This window comes from Amblyomma mixtum, chromosome 8, assembly GCF_055824585.1.
Source record: "Amblyomma mixtum isolate Tamu chromosome 8, ASM5582458v1, whole genome shotgun sequence".
Classification (NCBI taxonomy): Eukaryota; Metazoa; Arthropoda; class Arachnida; order Ixodida; family Ixodidae; genus Amblyomma; species Amblyomma mixtum.
In genome coordinates this window covers 2,461,308-2,477,748 of record NC_143019.1, presented here as the reverse complement: position 1 = coordinate 2,477,748, position 16,441 = coordinate 2,461,308, and the positions used below count along the sequence as shown (strand labels likewise).

General features: G+C 45.4%; 1 protein-coding gene across 1 annotated transcript; it reads left to right on the top strand.

Moving 5' to 3' along the window:
- The first annotated feature begins 3,976 nt into the window (after positions 1-3,976).
- On the top strand, positions 3,977-15,801 carry LOC149331144 (uncharacterized). Its single transcript, XM_089556191.1, has 4 exons — positions 3,977-4,192; positions 8,240-8,362; positions 11,225-11,304; positions 15,780-15,801. The coding sequence occupies exons 1-4, from the start codon at positions 3,977-3,979 to the stop codon at positions 15,799-15,801; spliced, it is 441 nt and encodes a 146-aa protein (XP_089412317.1).
- Positions 15,802-16,441: the final 640 nt, after the last annotated feature.

The following is a 16,441-nucleotide window of genomic DNA, read 5'->3' as shown; positions in this document are numbered from 1 at the left end:
CTCTCTTAATTAGTTTGGAGTGGCAGGAAGAGAAGGGTAACACGGCCTTTTACGGGTAGCCTGTCATGACACAGTCGCGGGGGACGTTCTCGCGGTTTTCAAGCATAGTTCCCATTCCTTAAACTTCACCCTTGAAAAACAGCAAGATCAGTGCATCCAGTTTTTAGACTTGCAGCTTTCTTTTAGCGCCAATGACCACGTGTGCTGGGCCTACAGGCCGCGTTCAAAAAAGGCCGTGTTACCCTTCTCTTCCTGCCACTCCAAACTAATTAAGAGAGGCATAGCCATGACCTGTATGAGATCAGCTCTCTTGAAGTCATGCCAGCACAAAGCTGCAGGTAGTTTTCAGGGCCAAGTGGATAAGTTGCTGCAGTCAGGCTTTCCACCACCCGTTCTCCAAGCAGTGGCGGAATCTCTGTTGTGGAATCTGCGGAACAAGGTGCGTGGCCAAGAGGAGGCGATCCCTCTGGACAAAAGGCCGCTTGAAGTTGTGCCCTATGTGCACAAGATGGCCCATAACCTCAAGAGTGTGGCAGGTAGGCAAGGCATTCAGATTGTTTTTTCAGCCCCTTGCAAACTATCGCAGCTCTGCGGGCGCGTGGCGGAAGGTAAGCGCAGGGTCGCGTGCACGACGAAGCATGAGCACAGATATGTCAACTGTGCCACTGATGTGGTATACCAGTTCCCGTTGCGATGCGGCAGAGTATACGTTGGCCAGACGGGTCAATGTCTAAACGATAGGCTGCGACAGCACTTCCGCTCCTTGAAACCTGATAATGGCGCAAATCTGCCGAGACACTGCAGGGAATGCGATGGCTGCTACCCACAGTTCAACAAAGCCACCATCATCGGAAGGGGCCGGTCGAGGCTCGAAAGGGAGATTTTAGAAGCGGCACACATGCGCAAACTTGGGCTTGATATGTGTGTGAGTGAGCCTTCCGTGGCGCTTTTAGATAAAGAGACCCGGTTTCTGTTAAACCTATGGCGGGCATTTCTTTGTTTTTCGTTCGTTTCTTGTTCGTTTCGATGTATATCATTAATTATCTTGTGTGTTCCACGTGTCGCTATCTTAGTTCCCGTACGCTATGCGCAGATGCAGCCTTTGCTGTAACATGTATTTTTTCAATAAACTTCAGTTGCTAGTTACCGCTCGTCCTGTCCTCTTCTCGATCTTCAGTCCTGTCAAGTTTGCGGTTATCCCTCCTCCCCAACAGGACCTTTAACGCTGTCGCATTAATATTCTGCACGTGGGGGTCATCATCAAAGCAGGTGTTTCTTGTCAGATGTTAAACAGGCAGGAGCACCGCCACAGAAGGTGTTAAATTCCCACCTCGTAGGCAGTAAGCGACACAAGGGACAGGAGCCATTGAAGGGGACATAACACTTGCCATTCACGACCAGATGGTTGAAGGCATGAGGCGAGCCCAGGTGCGCAAATTTAGGAGCAAACCCTCTTATGAATGCAGAAGGCCGCAAGGGAGTTCGGTCCCATGCGATGGGAGACTTGCTCGCGAAGCGCGCCGGAGGTTTTCTTTTTCTACGAGGAAGCTTATCGCCAGAGAGATGAGTGTCTATTGAAGTTGAGAAGGTGTTCAATTGGGACTTGCTTCATCCACCAAGGCATGTCAAGGAAGCGCATTCGGAGGACGTTTAAACTGTCATCATCATCATCAGCTTGACTACACCCACTGCAGGGAAAAGGGCTCTCTCATGTCTCTCCAATTAACCCTGTCCTTTGTCAGTTGCCGCCACTGTATCCCCGCAAACTTCTTAATCTCATCCGCCCACCTAACTTTCTGCCGTCCCCTGCTACGTTTGCTTTCTCTTGGAATCCACTCCGTTACCGTTAAGGACCAGCGGTTATCTTGCCTTCGCATTACGTGCCCTGCCCAAGCCCATTTCTTCCTCTTGATTTCGTCTAAGATGTCATTAACCCACGTTTGTTCCTTCACCCACTCCGCCCTCTTACGATCTCTTAACGTTACGCCTATCATTTTCCTTTCCATAGCTCACTGCGTTGTTCTTAACTTAAGCTGAACCCTCTTTGTTAGCCTCCACGTTTCTGCCCCATAGGTGAGTACCGGCAGGATACAGCTGTTGTATACTTTTCTCTTCAGGGATATTGGTAAGCTACCATTCATGATCTGAGAGAACCTGCCATATGCGCTTCACCCCATTCTTATTCTTCTATTTATTTCCCTCTCATAATCCGGATCTGCGGTCACTACCTGCCCTAAGTAGACATATTCCCTTATTACTTCCAGCACCTAGCTACCAATTGCGAACTGCTGTTCCCTTGCTAGGCTGTTGAGCATTACTTTGGTTTTCTGCATGTTAATTCTTAGCCCCACCGTTCTGCTCTGCCTGTCTAACTGATTGATCATCCTTTGCAGTTCTTGTCCTGAGTGGCTTAGCAAGGCGATGTCATCAGCTACCCTGTATACGCAATGCCTCGTGACCTCGAGAGTACCAGAAGCTGGGAAGAACCCTAACATTATCTTAATTCATAAGAAAGGAGACGTCAAGGACATGAAGAATTACAGACCAATCAGCAGTTTAAACTGTACACACACTCTGATGGGGAATTTGTCAAGCAGGTCGCAAACCTCCTGTGGTGGAACATCGGGGCTCAGAACACGCAGCAATAAATAGATAGAACATGAGGGGTCTTTCTAAGTGTCAATATGCTTTTAGAAGAAAAAGAGAAGTGGACGTAGGGCTCATAAAAAACCGTCAATGGCCGACAGCTTCGTCCGCGCTGCAGGTCAAGCAGAGCCGCAAATATAAGAGCTTATTGCTATTTCTCATGCTACCTCTAGATAAACAACAGCCGTGGTGGCATGTTCTTCGCTCCTACAAGAACGCTTGCACTGCCTTCACCGCTGCTTTATCTCTGTGAATTAGCCCCTAATAAAAGAGCGTTGTGCTCTTTCCCGCTACCATTGATGAATAAGGTTCAGAAACATTTCGCGCTCAAGACTCAGAAATCTCTTGCACTACCAATGCGAGAAGATATTGTAACATAGAACTAAAGTTTGTACCCAGAGGAATTTTCGAACGCACTAAGATGAAGCTGTGAAGAGATGAGATGGATTATGAGCGCATAAGTGCTCATATTTTCTCTCCTTACTGTTAAATGTCGCATGGTGTCACATGGGCCACTGATACAATCAACATTGGCGATGGTTTTCAACATGCTGCGAGCATCCCTCGTAAAACAATAAATCAATCGCTCGTTAATAAATGCTGTTCAGAAAAGAAGCACTCCGTAGAACAATGCAACTGCTGAAACTTCCAGCAAATATAAAAGCCCTCTGAAACAGCCTTTCACTCAGTGAGAGAGCCAACATTATATGCTGCTGAGATACAAGCCTGTAGTCGAGATAGTTACTTTCTTGGAAGTTGTTTTACAAGCAGCGTTGAAGCTCCGATAGCTTTAAAGGTTGTCGCTTCGGTAACTTAAAAACCCTGCAACAAGCATTTTAAATGTCATAGTACATTCAGTGCAAGTGCATTCAGAAGGCACAATGACTGATGATGGATTCATTGATCATTCGGTATTAAAGTTCATCAAATAAAACTAAGGTGCCTATATCTATTGCCAGGCAACGAAGTGCAGTATCCAATGGCGAACTAGCACTAAGAGCAAGCTCGTATTTCCTTTCAGTAGAAGAAATATTTCACTCATTCAGGGGTGACGGGTTGAATTCAAAAGTCATTCCGTGTTTCTTTTTAAGTCTATCTATTGCGCATTGATATAGCAAAGCGTAATAAACAAACTTCCGAAAGAATTACGCTTTCATAATTCATCGCTACACAACGTGATGTTTGCCCTAAAGAATGGGAAGGCATTTGTAACTTGAGCACGAGATAAACTTTTATAAATTTCAGCCACCCTATTCTTACATCCTCATGTTCTAGGAAAAGGATTACGTTGTAGTATAACCGGCTCCAATAATTACCTTTATCGGGGAACATGGGTCTGGCGCGTCTTCTGGTCTTCGCTGTCATAGCATGTGGAGGTAGCGTAAGTTTCCCGGCGGTCGAGGGCGACATTGACGATGTGCGCAAAGATATTCACGATGATGGCTCCCTCTTTCCTGACTTCTGGGGGTTGGCGTTTAAAATGGCTAATCATTACTTTGGTGGAAAGCACCTCGTAAACATAGAAAAAATTGATCTGCATCCACTGGTGAGTTGAGCGTTACTCCTAGCTTCCATTTTCACGAAAGCGATAAACCAAAAGCGGTCGCAGAGACGCCGGCGCTTGCGTACGCTTCTGCAATGCAAAAGCGTGTAGATAAAGAGTTGAACGGCCGATAAAAAGACGTGAAATCTAACTATACATTTGTGAACTATATCGTCGTACCATTTGCGGTTCGGGAATTGAGAATGACTCGTACGCAAAGCGAACTGCGCAATCTGGCTTTCGACCTCCGTAGCGCTTTGAGTAGCGCATTAGAAATAGCATTCGTCCCAGCTCAATTATTAAGCTAGGTGCCGACAAAAAGTAGCCATCAAGAGGGCCTTCCATTGGAGCGTATATCCGAGGAATGCTGCCTAAATTCATTAACCAAGTTGAGGATTACTTTCTTTGCGTGCCTACTTAAGAGCATTATTTATTACAAACAAATGCTGAGCAGAGTGAAGGTCGTTCTGCCGTGACCATTGTCCTAAAAAAATGTATAAGGCTCCTTGTAGCGCCTCACATAGGAACCTTGACTGACTAGATTTCTTGCAACGTTGCTTCCAAGGCATGTTAGCGGCTACAAACAGTCATATTAGAACTAGATGTCGTTCATGTCTGGTTGTTCGGTTCCAGAGTGGAGCCAGAGCGCGGGTTAAATTTATTCCCAAACACTTAAGCCACTATGGCTTCTCTATTATAATGGTCTTCCCACTGTCAGTTCTGCTTTAATTGCTTAAAAGCCCGAAATTACTTAGATATTGAAGGCGTTTTCTCTAAGAATGTCCAAAACAAAGTTGTGTGGAAGTGCCGAGCTTTTTAAAGGAACTCGCATTATCGAAGACGTATACGTCGTATGGTGGAACATCAACTACCAGTGCCTTCAGCTACTGTGGAGTAGAGGTTTTCATGGAGTTCTCGATGCAAACACTCTGCCTGTGGGTAGAATAAATTTAAATGTCATGCGGACATTCCACACATGTGAGCCATCATCAGGAGAGTGGGAGAAGTTGGTCACGCGTTTAGAACACACAGAAGTGAAGCTCATGAGCTGGTTTTATAATTAGATATAAAAAAAATAGAACATTAAAGTGAAATGAAATAACATAACTTCTGGCAGGGCACCGAACACTATCCTGTAGCATCTCATAGTAGACTGTAGCTCCGTTCGCGGGGCCGTTTCCAAAAAAAGAACGATTACTGCTTCAATTTCTTCCAAATGCGCTACCTACAGCTGACCATTGACTATTTGCGCAGTGGCGATATTGAGTCATTTTTCTTTCTCATTTAGGATGAGTGCAACACACGGCTTGACAAGGCTAGCAGCATGGTTGCTTTCAGTCCATTCTCGCTCGGCTCAAATAATTGATAGTTTAAGGAGGCCCAGAGCGGCTAATCCGTTTTCTCATATCTTGATGAAGCTTGCCAGTATCCTTATAGTTGCCCTAATCTCTTCACGGATTGCGCACTGCTTTGTGATTGTTTCCAGGTTATAATCTGTCGCATGAAAGCAAAGATCCTAGTCCTCCGTTAAAGTGAATGATCTTTTGAGTGGCGTGGTGCTCAACTCCTATAAATTTTATTTCGCAGCGAAAAGGTTATTGGAGTTCTTCCTTATTAGTTTCCTCGATTCCCTCCTCAATTCTATCCTTGTTCGAGACCTTACCGTCCGGCTGTCGCTATATCGTACCTCACCTCGCACCCGCTTACTTCCTGCACGATGGCACCATTTGCGCAAGACAAGAAGACTCTTATGCGAGAGAAGTGTATGGCGCATCTGGAAGGAAAACCGGCGTCAGCGTTCACCAGCAGCAGTGGTCTCAGAAATCCCAGATGACGTCAGTGTGTAATAATAGAAGAATAAAATATCCTCCGAAGAGGCGGGAAATTCAACTCAGAACTTTCTAAACACGAGGCATGCAAGCAACTCAGACGGCACAAAACCACGCTGCTTCATGACGAACAAATGTGAACGTAGTACAGCGTTGCCTTACGAATGAATGCAAATGAGTAGGTGCGTGATTAGAAAGAAAAAGGCAAAAATAAAAATTATAAAGTACTTTACAAAACATGCTTTAGCACTCAAAGCACGTAAGCAGTCTTAAGTGCCGTCCGTAATTTTTTGTAATCAACGTTCCTTTTATGTCGACTCCCAACTCACAGGTTTACAAACGAAGGTATTCGTTCTGAACATTGTGGCGCTGGCAGACGAGGAACGAAGGAAGGACGAGACGCACAGTGTGTTGTCCTTCCGTCTCGTCCTTCGTTCATCCCTCGTTTTCCAGCGCTACAATGTTCAGAATGTCAAAACAACTTGACCAGCAACACACCTTGCTCAAGGTATTCATGATTGGTCACCATTTCTCACTGCCAGCAGTACTAACAGTTTTTGTGCGCTATTTGGAGAACGAATGTCTCGCCCAGTCTCTGGTCTGCTGCTTGCTTCCTGAGGATTTGAAATAGCCACTGCGTGAAGCGCGTTTTTACCATGCTCTTTGGCGATTTCGGGTCGTCGTAATACCTTTCGACAATGGTGTAAGTCATGAATGGATGCAGGTGCGCAGGCCTGTACAAACCAATCATGAAGTTCTTTTCGTCGTGGAAATACGATTATCACACCTAGTCGTTAATGAGGTACCAATGCTCCACCTTGCCAGCTATATGCTCATTGACCAGAAGTCCTATACCTAAATCTTGCCGGTCCGATAAAGCACAATAGCTTAGTGCGTGCCAGGCCTGTAACTTGTTATATTGGATCTCAAGAAACACTAAGTCATTTTATCAGATAAACGCTGTTTTCGCAAACAACATTGCTAGGCTAGCCTGGATGATAGAATAAACTTCTTCCGTTATATGTTGACTGTCATTCGCTCTTCAGCTACTCGGGACAGGTTTAACGCTTGTACTTATACAGAATCGAGTGGCCAAGTGCTACACAGCCAAGACAAATCGTGCTCTGGGATAAAGGTGCGCGGTGTGTGCTCTGATCGCCGAGATCAGTCGGGGTTCTAGGCTTTCTTATTTAAATTCTTCGATCATCACTTTTTATTCGGGGGAGGATTGGGGCAGCACCGGGCTTTGAAGCGCAGTTCTTTTGCATGCGAGGCGCACACTCTACATCTACGCCACCTCTGCATACCATACAATGTCACATGCACATTCACGTCTATCCTGCACATACAGCGCGGTAAATATAATTTCCTAAGAAATCGGCAGCCCGTAATTTTTGCAGCTGCACGGCGCGCACGGTGCTATTGCTACCCTATCTGGCTCTGACCGACCAGAAATTACAATAGCGACTGTGCAGGACGGCTTTCGCAGCATAGGGCTCGCATGCCCAAGACGTCACACAGTGTTTAAAATAGTTGGCAGGAAAGAATCTGTGTAGAAGGTTCAGAGCATGCTTCAACTGCGGCGAACAATTAGTAACACACACTTTCCACATTTTGCTACCACCGAATATGGCCGCCCGGATTGAAAACATTTCATTGGTCTGCTAGGTGCGTAGCTTGAGTTTGTGGGAAGTGTAGCCGCGGGGCTTGACAGAAGGTTGCCGTCATATGCAGTAGTAAATATAAGAGGCCACAATTGAGCTAAAGCACCGACGCGCTACATGTTGCAGAGAAACGCTTGTGAATTTCATGTTGGGCAAAGTTACATTATTGTTTGATCCATAAGGTATGCAAGGCTCAGACGAAACGTTGTCCGCGTAGTTTTTTTTTTAATTACGAGCATGCACTGAATTATCTAGTGCAATCTCTCAAAGTATTTCTTTTGCGTTCGTTTCACCTACAGTATACCGGGTTCCATTCAACAGGCTATTCGTACAGAATGCTGGTTATCTAAATCATTGCCTTCGTGGTTACTAAGGCAACACTTTTTACTGTGTTGAATGTCATCCCTACGAGCATTGTTAGCATTTCAACTTGGTATTATGGTCGTCAGTAGTGACCTTTTGCAGAGTTTTTGCAGGTTATTGCCTTGTTCAGTACATGAAATATGCACAGGGTTCAAATACTTTAGCCATGGCATGCACTATTGCTATCTTGACAGGGAGGTAAACCGGAAGTGCTAGAATTTGATAGAGTTCTCATCATGTACTCCGCATTTGAGTCAATCTGCACGCCAAGCCCCAAGTTGCCGCCACCCAAAAAGTGCCCCCGTCGAAAGAACTCGGTGAGTTTCATATTGGTTTCATTTAATCGTGTCACACTTTTTGCATTGAATGAATTTTTACGCAAGAACATCTGTCAGACTATTGATTCTTTTATGTTGACTACTTTCTGGCAGCCAAAAGTTACAGTTGGTGGCTTACAAGCACCCTCCGGTATTGGATACTCTGCCGCCAAGTCGGTAAAGTTCTTTCGCCGACGAAAGTGTTCCGTTGATATTTTAATATTAATAATTCGTCTAAAAACCTTTTTCAGACAACACAGGTTTGTTATTTTTCCCAGTAGTTCAGAAATGAGCTATATCCCTTGAATTGATTTCAGAACAGCTTACGGGGTTCGCTGCTGTGCTTCAGCGCTGAAGTTTGAAAGCATTATACGACCCCTTTTTGTTAGAACACAAGTTAGCTGGGCACTACAAAGGCAGGGTTTTTTAGGCTACAGCGTGTATCTAACCGCTTCTCGGCGTCGACTGTTGCGAAATTACTGTTACCATATCGCACACCACAGATTCACTGGTCTGGAATCTAGCGTTTGTAAAAGAATGTTCGTGGATTTTGGTAATGGCGAAAGCCCACGGAAACCTCAAGACCGTTCTGACCGAGCAGACCTCCGTCTGGGAACTTTATCGCCGTTGCTGCTATGGCGTGTCCTGCCACAAGACAAGATCTCATTCTCCGTGTTCAGCTCTATGGTTTCCCCTTCCAGGCTGCACAAGTCGAGTGACTCCTGTAGTGTATGCCAGCAACTCGATGCACTCGTGACTAGCACCGTTCACGCTATGCTGGCTGTTCAGCCGTGCACCAAACTGGACCATAACAAGTTAAACAGCCAGCTCTACGTGTATTTATTCACAGCAAGGAGTGTAACTGGCTCAAGGTCAATCTGTTCAGCAGTTTCGCAGCTTTAACTGGACTGCGCGAAGCGACAATTTTTTAGAGATAAGCAGGAAAGCGCATTTACGTTATGTAGTGACGAAGGTGCCCGCGCGGCAGAGGGACTGCTCTCGGCGAGCGCGTGCTTCCTGTTGGTGCTGATGGAACCGCTGACTGTCGGTGAACGCCGTTCCGCGCTTATTGCTTTGTGCCGTGCTGTGTTTTGTGTTCTGTGCCCGAAAAACCCATTACAGTTAAATTACTCTATGGTCTAAGAGCACTTGCTGCTGGGCTAGTTGGTTTTGTTTCATATTTGAATAGGTTTTAGGCGCAAAAAACAGACACATAGGTAGGTAACAGGACGAAGCGGGGCGCTTCGTCCTGTTACCTACCTATGTGTCTGTCTGTTTTTTGCGCCTAAAACCTATTCAAATATGAGCCTTACTCCAAGCGATACTTTACTGTAAAGCCAAAGCAGAAACTGAGAGAACATATGGTACAAACTTGATTTTGCGTCCATTAGCAAAGGTAGCATATCGGTGGCAATTAAATCCACAAGTAGGTTCGTACTCGAGCTGTCAGTGCACGCTAAAAACAACGAATGAACGAATTTGATACGAAGAGCAGTGATATTGGTCACAAAGTAAAGGTGCAGGTCCGCGTTCACTCTTTATCGCTCGAAATAACATTGTAGGTACGAGCAGCCACGCTAGGGGTGCGGTGCGGTTTTTCTGTGTCCACCGGCTCCTGGAAGTTTTATGATCCCTTTTTCACTTGACGAAAGTCGAAGTGGACATTATATCATGCAACACATTACACAGGACCAATCGTCTAGCGACAAAACAATGTCCAGCCGAGTTTCTTCACATAAGTTCAGGGGCAAGCAGTCAACAACGGGAAGAGCAGCGCCCCGCGGAATATGTCATGCTGAAGCGTCTGGAACTACGTATTTTTGCTACCTATTGTTAATCCGATGTGAATGTTGCGATGTTATCATTAGAAACATTTTCTGGAGTTCAGACTCCTGAATCAAGTACTTATAGCTTTCCTAGGGGTATATTTCCTGCCGCACGCAGCCTTAATAGCGACTGGTAGGTCCCAGAGGTTACAGCTCCGAATTCTTCCATGCTGTTCAGATATTTAAGCCTTGGGCGGCTTATTGCCTTTTCAGAGTGTGCCAACCCTGAAATCATTTTGAGCGCCTCAGCTTGGTTGCAACTGATAGTATACCTAAATCGAAAGAAGGCCGATATTAGTGGTCGCATGCATTCTGGAGCACACGCCAGGGCTTTCCATCTCCCAGACGAAGCCTAAAGCACCCCTTTTTACCACGGTTCACGCAGCCATTCTCGCAAAGCATAGGGGACTATACTCTCCGCTAGTTCGCATTTATGCCAGGAAGCAAGATAGCGTGAAAATTCTGCCTAACAACGTGTCAATCAATGACCGAAAAGTTCGCGAAAGCACGTGACCCTTCTTTGAAATCTTATTTTCGCTAGGTTTAGTCATACTTACTGGACGTAGACACTTGTAGAGTAAGAATGATGATGTCTCTCGCTAGTTTCTTAAGAGTGAGCAGCAAGTGTCAAGTCCTCGTCACTGATCGCAGCACCGAAAGAGCACGTCTTCCTGAGAATTTTGTATATGTGCATACCGGTTCAGCGTGCCGTGGTCAAGATATTGAAATGAACTGAAATATTCGGGTGCGTTCAGTGTGATTTTGGAGCCACTGATCTGCACTCCAATGGAGAGGGCAATTCTTGATACAGCTTAGCAACGTAGATGGCGGTCTTTATTCAAGGCAGCAACAGTACGGTACTATTTTCAAAGTGATTTCATGAATGCTGTTTTCGAACCATATATTACCTTCGTTTTCGTTGCTTAATTTATCATGTAGTGCACCATAAGATCATTATCTCTAAAAACCTTGCCCACCAGAAAGAAACATAACATATTGCAGTGCCTAACCGTGTACCCCTTATTTGCCGTTACAGCCTCAGTACACCTGCAGAGGGAGGGCAAAGATCGGCGCATGGAACATGAGCGATGTGCAAGTCTACTCCCACGTTTGCCTGTAAGTATCGTGCAATATTAGGGCACATATATATATATATATATATATATATATATATATATATATATATATATATATATATATATCAAAACTGATTTCTTGACAGCTGATTAATCAATATAAGATAAAGTGTCCAGAAATTGAAAAACAACAGGATATAATTCACGAGGTTATGTTCAATTTCGGATGACTTTATCTTACATATATATATACGTATTTCTTTTTTGCAGACAAATTCCCTCTGACCTAATGTGGCGGCTAAAGCTGCTGCTTATGAAAGGTTATTTGATCGAATGAATACGCGTTGCTTAATGTACTAACACTTGAAAATCATTAATCACGGCTTCTCGATTCATTCTTTAAGCTATATATCTTGTGTGGAAGCGACGAGGGTGAAAGAAGAATTAAATACATGAGGAGTACGGTCGTACGTGTTCATTAGTTGGAAAGGTGTGGCCCTTTGCAATAATTCTCTATTTATAGTTGTCACTGTTGCTCGTAATAAGGTCAGTAGCAGGCAGTGTATTATGAACCACGTTAGGTGGTTGCAAGTCTTCCCTGGCATTCCTTAACGGAATTATATATGCTTGCTGTCCTTGTGCGCAAGCGTGCCAGAGGCATTTACTTATCTAGGTATCTAAATACCAACGATTATCGACAGACAACGCATGAGAGGAATTTCACTGTGGGTTTGTGGCACAAATTATTGTGTTCGCAACTGTACAGTCAAGACTAGAAAGGTTCGGCCAAAAAATACGACATCTGTCATTGCCATTGCATTGTCATTTCCACCCATAGTATCTCTGTAAGGAGGAGGAGGAGGTAGAAGAGGAAAGGCAGGAGGGAGGTTAACCGAAAGAATAATCGGTTTGCTAACCTACACGAGGGGAAAGGACTGAGAAGATAAAAAAAAGAAAGAGAAAGGAGAGTAACAGAAAATTGAAGTCACTCTAAAACGTCAATGTTCGTTGAAGTCACAGCCTGTAGTTCAGGCCAGAAGTTCTCAAGAAGCGGAGCAGTGCCTTGGAGGCCTTCTCCGCCGACGACCGCCGCGGCCAGTGGCCGAGAATCTTCATTTCCATCAGTGGGCGCGGATCTAGGCGCTCCAGCGCACGGCTGAGAGACTGCTTTTCGGTGGTGTAGGCAGGGCAGTCACAAAGAATATGGGTTATAGTCTCGTCATGCCCGCAGGTGGCACATGCAGGGCTATCAGCCATACCGATTAAGAATGAGTAATGTTTGGTGAAAGCTACACTAAGCCAGAGGCGACACAGCAAAGTTTCTTCTCGTCGTGGTAGGCCTGATGGTAGCCGATGTTTGATATCTGGGTCCAAGGATTTTAAACGGGAATTGAAAAATTGTCCGGAATTCCACGCGGCAAGTGTGATGTCCGGCGCAAGTGCGCGAAGCCTGCTCGCTGCGTCTGATCTCGAAATGGGGATCGACACAAAATAGCCGTCGTCGTGAGCACTTCGGGCGACCTCATCCGCGTGGTGATTTCCTGCTATGCCGCTGTGCCCCGGTAGCCATTGGTAGATAATGTCATGTCCTTTGTTGATGGCAGAGTGATGTAATTGTCGAATTTCAGCGACCAGTTGTTCACGGGCTCCACTGCGAAGAGCAGCTTGTAAGCCTTGGAGGGCAGCTTTAGAATCGGTGAAATTAGACCACCGCTGAGGGCGCTGCTGACTGATGAATTCAATGGCAACACAAAGAGCGGTGAGTTCTGCACCCGTCCAAGAAGTGGAGTGACCTGTCCTAACTCTAATTTCTGTAGTGCTTGCGGGTATGACCACGGAGCCAGAAGAAGTGATAGGGTTCACTGAGCCGTCGGTGTAAACCTGCACCCGGTTTGCATGGTGCTCATGAAAATATTCAAGAGTGACTTGTTTTAGTTCTGTCGGCGGTAAGTCGATCTTCTTCCTGATGCCAGGTATTGAAAGAAGCACACGGGGATTGTGCAGGCTCCAAAGTGGCGAGGATGGTCTAGATGCGGATTTAAACCGGGACGGCAGAATGGCGCGATGCGCGTCAGTGATGTCTGTAAACGATGTGCGCGGCCTGGTAATTGGAAGACTGACAAGATGGTGTGAAGGAACCCGGGAAATGTGTCGGAAATGTGCCCTCAGTGTGTCAACTGCTAAGTAGGTAGGGATTGGATGCTCCTGGGCGATGAGTACAGATGCGGCCGTAGATGAAAGTATCTCTGTAATGTTTTGCATTTTCCAGCGGGCAGCGCAAATGGAGGGTGTCAAATAACTGACAATATCGTAGCACTTTGTAGGTTAACCTGCACGTAAGTGCGTGTTGGTGTGCGTATTCTGTCTCAAGAAATCTCAGACAGAAATCTCAGGGCTCATATTCTGAACCGGAAAACAGTGCATGCTCTTTCAAGCGTTGGTCAAATGTTTAGGGGAATCCCCCAAGATGGAGTAGATTTGTAATAAGGGAGTAATTACTCATTGGCATCCACCCAAGCGCAGCCATACGGCTACAAAGGAAAGCTATACAGCTTTCTCAGAAACTTCGTAGTTAAAGAAAAATTCGTCCTGGTCCGGGGTTCGAACCCGGAACCACCGCCACACCGGAGCAGTCGCTCTACCAATTGAGCTAACCGGGACGGCAAGCTTATGGTAGGGCGAGAGCGAATTGATCAGTAACTCGAAGTGGGAAGAGTGTTGGTCAAATGTTTAGGGGAATCCCCCAAGCGCTTTACAAGCGCTTTACAAGCGCTGTAAAGTAGTAATCTCTCAAGCCAAGAGATTTAAAAGGCGCGTTCACGAACAAAAAAAAAAGATGTGCCTTAATATAGTCAGACAGCGTGTCTGGTTGCTGTCACGTCGCCGCCTTCAAACTTACCGAATAAGTTTATTTCAGTCTGTAAGCAATACACGAAATACGCAGTGTTAAGTTTGCAATGTTAGTACGAATACACTCACGGAGCTCAACGTACAAAGGCACAACAAGGCACGAGCGAGGCACCAGACGAAATTTTCCGCCTTGCAGCAGCTCATTATCAGGGAGGGCGCTTTGGTCGGAGAACCCACCCAACTTCACCCCTACGACTCTCAGATCTAGATGGCAACACTGTACAGCGAAAACGCATTGCAGAGCCGCCCTGGATGGGCAAAGCTGCAGCGTCATGAGAGTAAGGTGGTTGGTGGTGCCAACTGCGTTCCTCCTGAAACACGAGGTCCTCGTTTCTAAGTGCCATCACTAGTTTGCATGGAATGCACTATATCACTAACATATTTTAGCACCACGTAAGGCCACAAGATGCGGCAGTACTGTTCTTTACGGAAGGACATGACAACTGCTCAGGGACGTCAGTCTTCATTATTACTGATCCAGCATGCAAGCATCAATAAAAATAGTTACGTGGGTCGATTGTCCCTAGCCCTCTCCCAGGTTTTACGGTGTTCTTGTTCACTTGCGCATCCGCACTGCAAGCTAACACAACTCCCTCAGCCAGCGGTCATGCCACTGCACTGACGAGCATAAAGGGAGAACACTAGAACGTCTTTGGCATAAGATGCTAGCACGAACTGTCAGGAACCCCTCGACAGAGGTGGGAGGAAGTGACTCGGAGTCGCTGCGTATAGCAGCGGTAGCAAAGGCTGCAGTAAAACGGCTCCACTTCTCCGCATCCGCCCACTCCCAAAAATCCAACCCTGTTTTCCTAGATTGCTGCTTTCACTTCCGTCATGCGGCAGGAAACAGTCTCCCTAAGGCCACGTAACCGTCCTGTGAAATCTCTAAATAACAAAATTACACTCAATGTTGTCTTTCGAACAGAAAGCTCAGGGTAGAGCCTATAAGGAGTCATTGTTCCTCAAAATCTTGAGACCGAGGCGTTATGCCAGAAAAAAATTCCCTGATATAACGTGACTTTATGCGGGATGTGAACCGGTACATACCATAAGAGTAGCGCAAAACCAGGACGACGGACACAAGGGGAGAGAACACACACCAACAACACAGGCGCTATGGCGCTATAGATGTTATGGATCAATACCGACGTGCCCAAACTTCCACCCTGGTGATCCGGTACATTGAGAAAGAAGTAGATGTTTCAGTAGTTTAACTCGCAAGAACGTGATAGCGCCGTGGTAATTGACAGCTGTGGCGTGTACCAGAAGTGTATTCGTGCCTTTTTTAACTTCGTAATGTACCGGTTAGCTGAAGGCTGTATTTACTCTCGAGATACGCTAGTTTTGATCGACGCGCAAAGTGCAAAAAATCCTTGCTGACTGCTGTCCTTGGATATATTTTTTATTATTTTCCACATAAGGTGAGTGTTTTTTACGCTGCGTATTTTAAAATCCAAAAAGCAGAAATTAATTGCCAGGGAGCTCGCGTTTCAGCAGCGCGAAAACATCTTTTTAGGAAGCCACAAGTTTATACCTGCCATAAAATAGTGTGAAAGAATATCTGAGCGCCGTCTTACTAATGTGATGTCATTTTTTATCTTCCAGGGTAGTACACACTGCTTGGTGACGGGGAAACTATCACTTTATGTATTTTACAGGCCATACACCAGAACTGCTTGGAAAAATTGTAAGTGCTGATTGATATCTTATGCCATGGTGGGTGCTTTGAATAAAGGCAGCGGATGGCTGGTTATTACGAGTTTATGTTAATGATTTTTAAGAGAAATACAGGGTTCCTGTTAATTTCGTTACGTCCCTATTACAAAAAAGGCCATAAATACATGCTTCCAATATAGTGCTTGCAACTTGCGTGAAACAAAAAAATACGCTGCAAAAATTTTAATAATGACTTAGATTAAATTTTAGCCACAAAATTATAGCGAATGGAACTTGTCACGAGCGAGCCAATACTTTGGAGCTGAAATTTTTTAACCTCCTTCGGTACGATTTATAGTCATTCTCTGATTCATTCTCATCCGATGTTTCAGAAAATTGTGCGAACTTTCGAGCTTCATTATAGCTAACGGCTTGCACCTCAAGTCATAGCTCGGCTTTGTACATGTATTGATGACCACATTGCAAACGCTGTTGTTTGCGCTTTCGAATTATGGTAGTGACGGTGAAAAACGTTTTATTGTAGAATTATGAAAGCGTGACATTTAAAAGCAGTTGCGAGCGCTGGAATATAGAGTGAGTCAGAATCGATT

Coding starts and splice junctions, on each gene's coding strand:
- LOC149331144 (XM_089556191.1), top strand. CDS start 3,977: ATGGGTCTGGCGCGTCTTCTGGTCTTCGCTGTCATAGCATGTGGAGGT. Junction 4,193..8,239: donor AAATTGATCTGCATCCACTG/GTGAGTTGAGCG, acceptor CTATCTTGACAG/GGAGGTAAACCGGAAGTGCT. Junction 11,305..15,779: donor GTCTACTCCCACGTTTGCCT/GTAAGTATCGTG, acceptor TTTATCTTCCAG/GGTAGTACACACTGCTTGGT.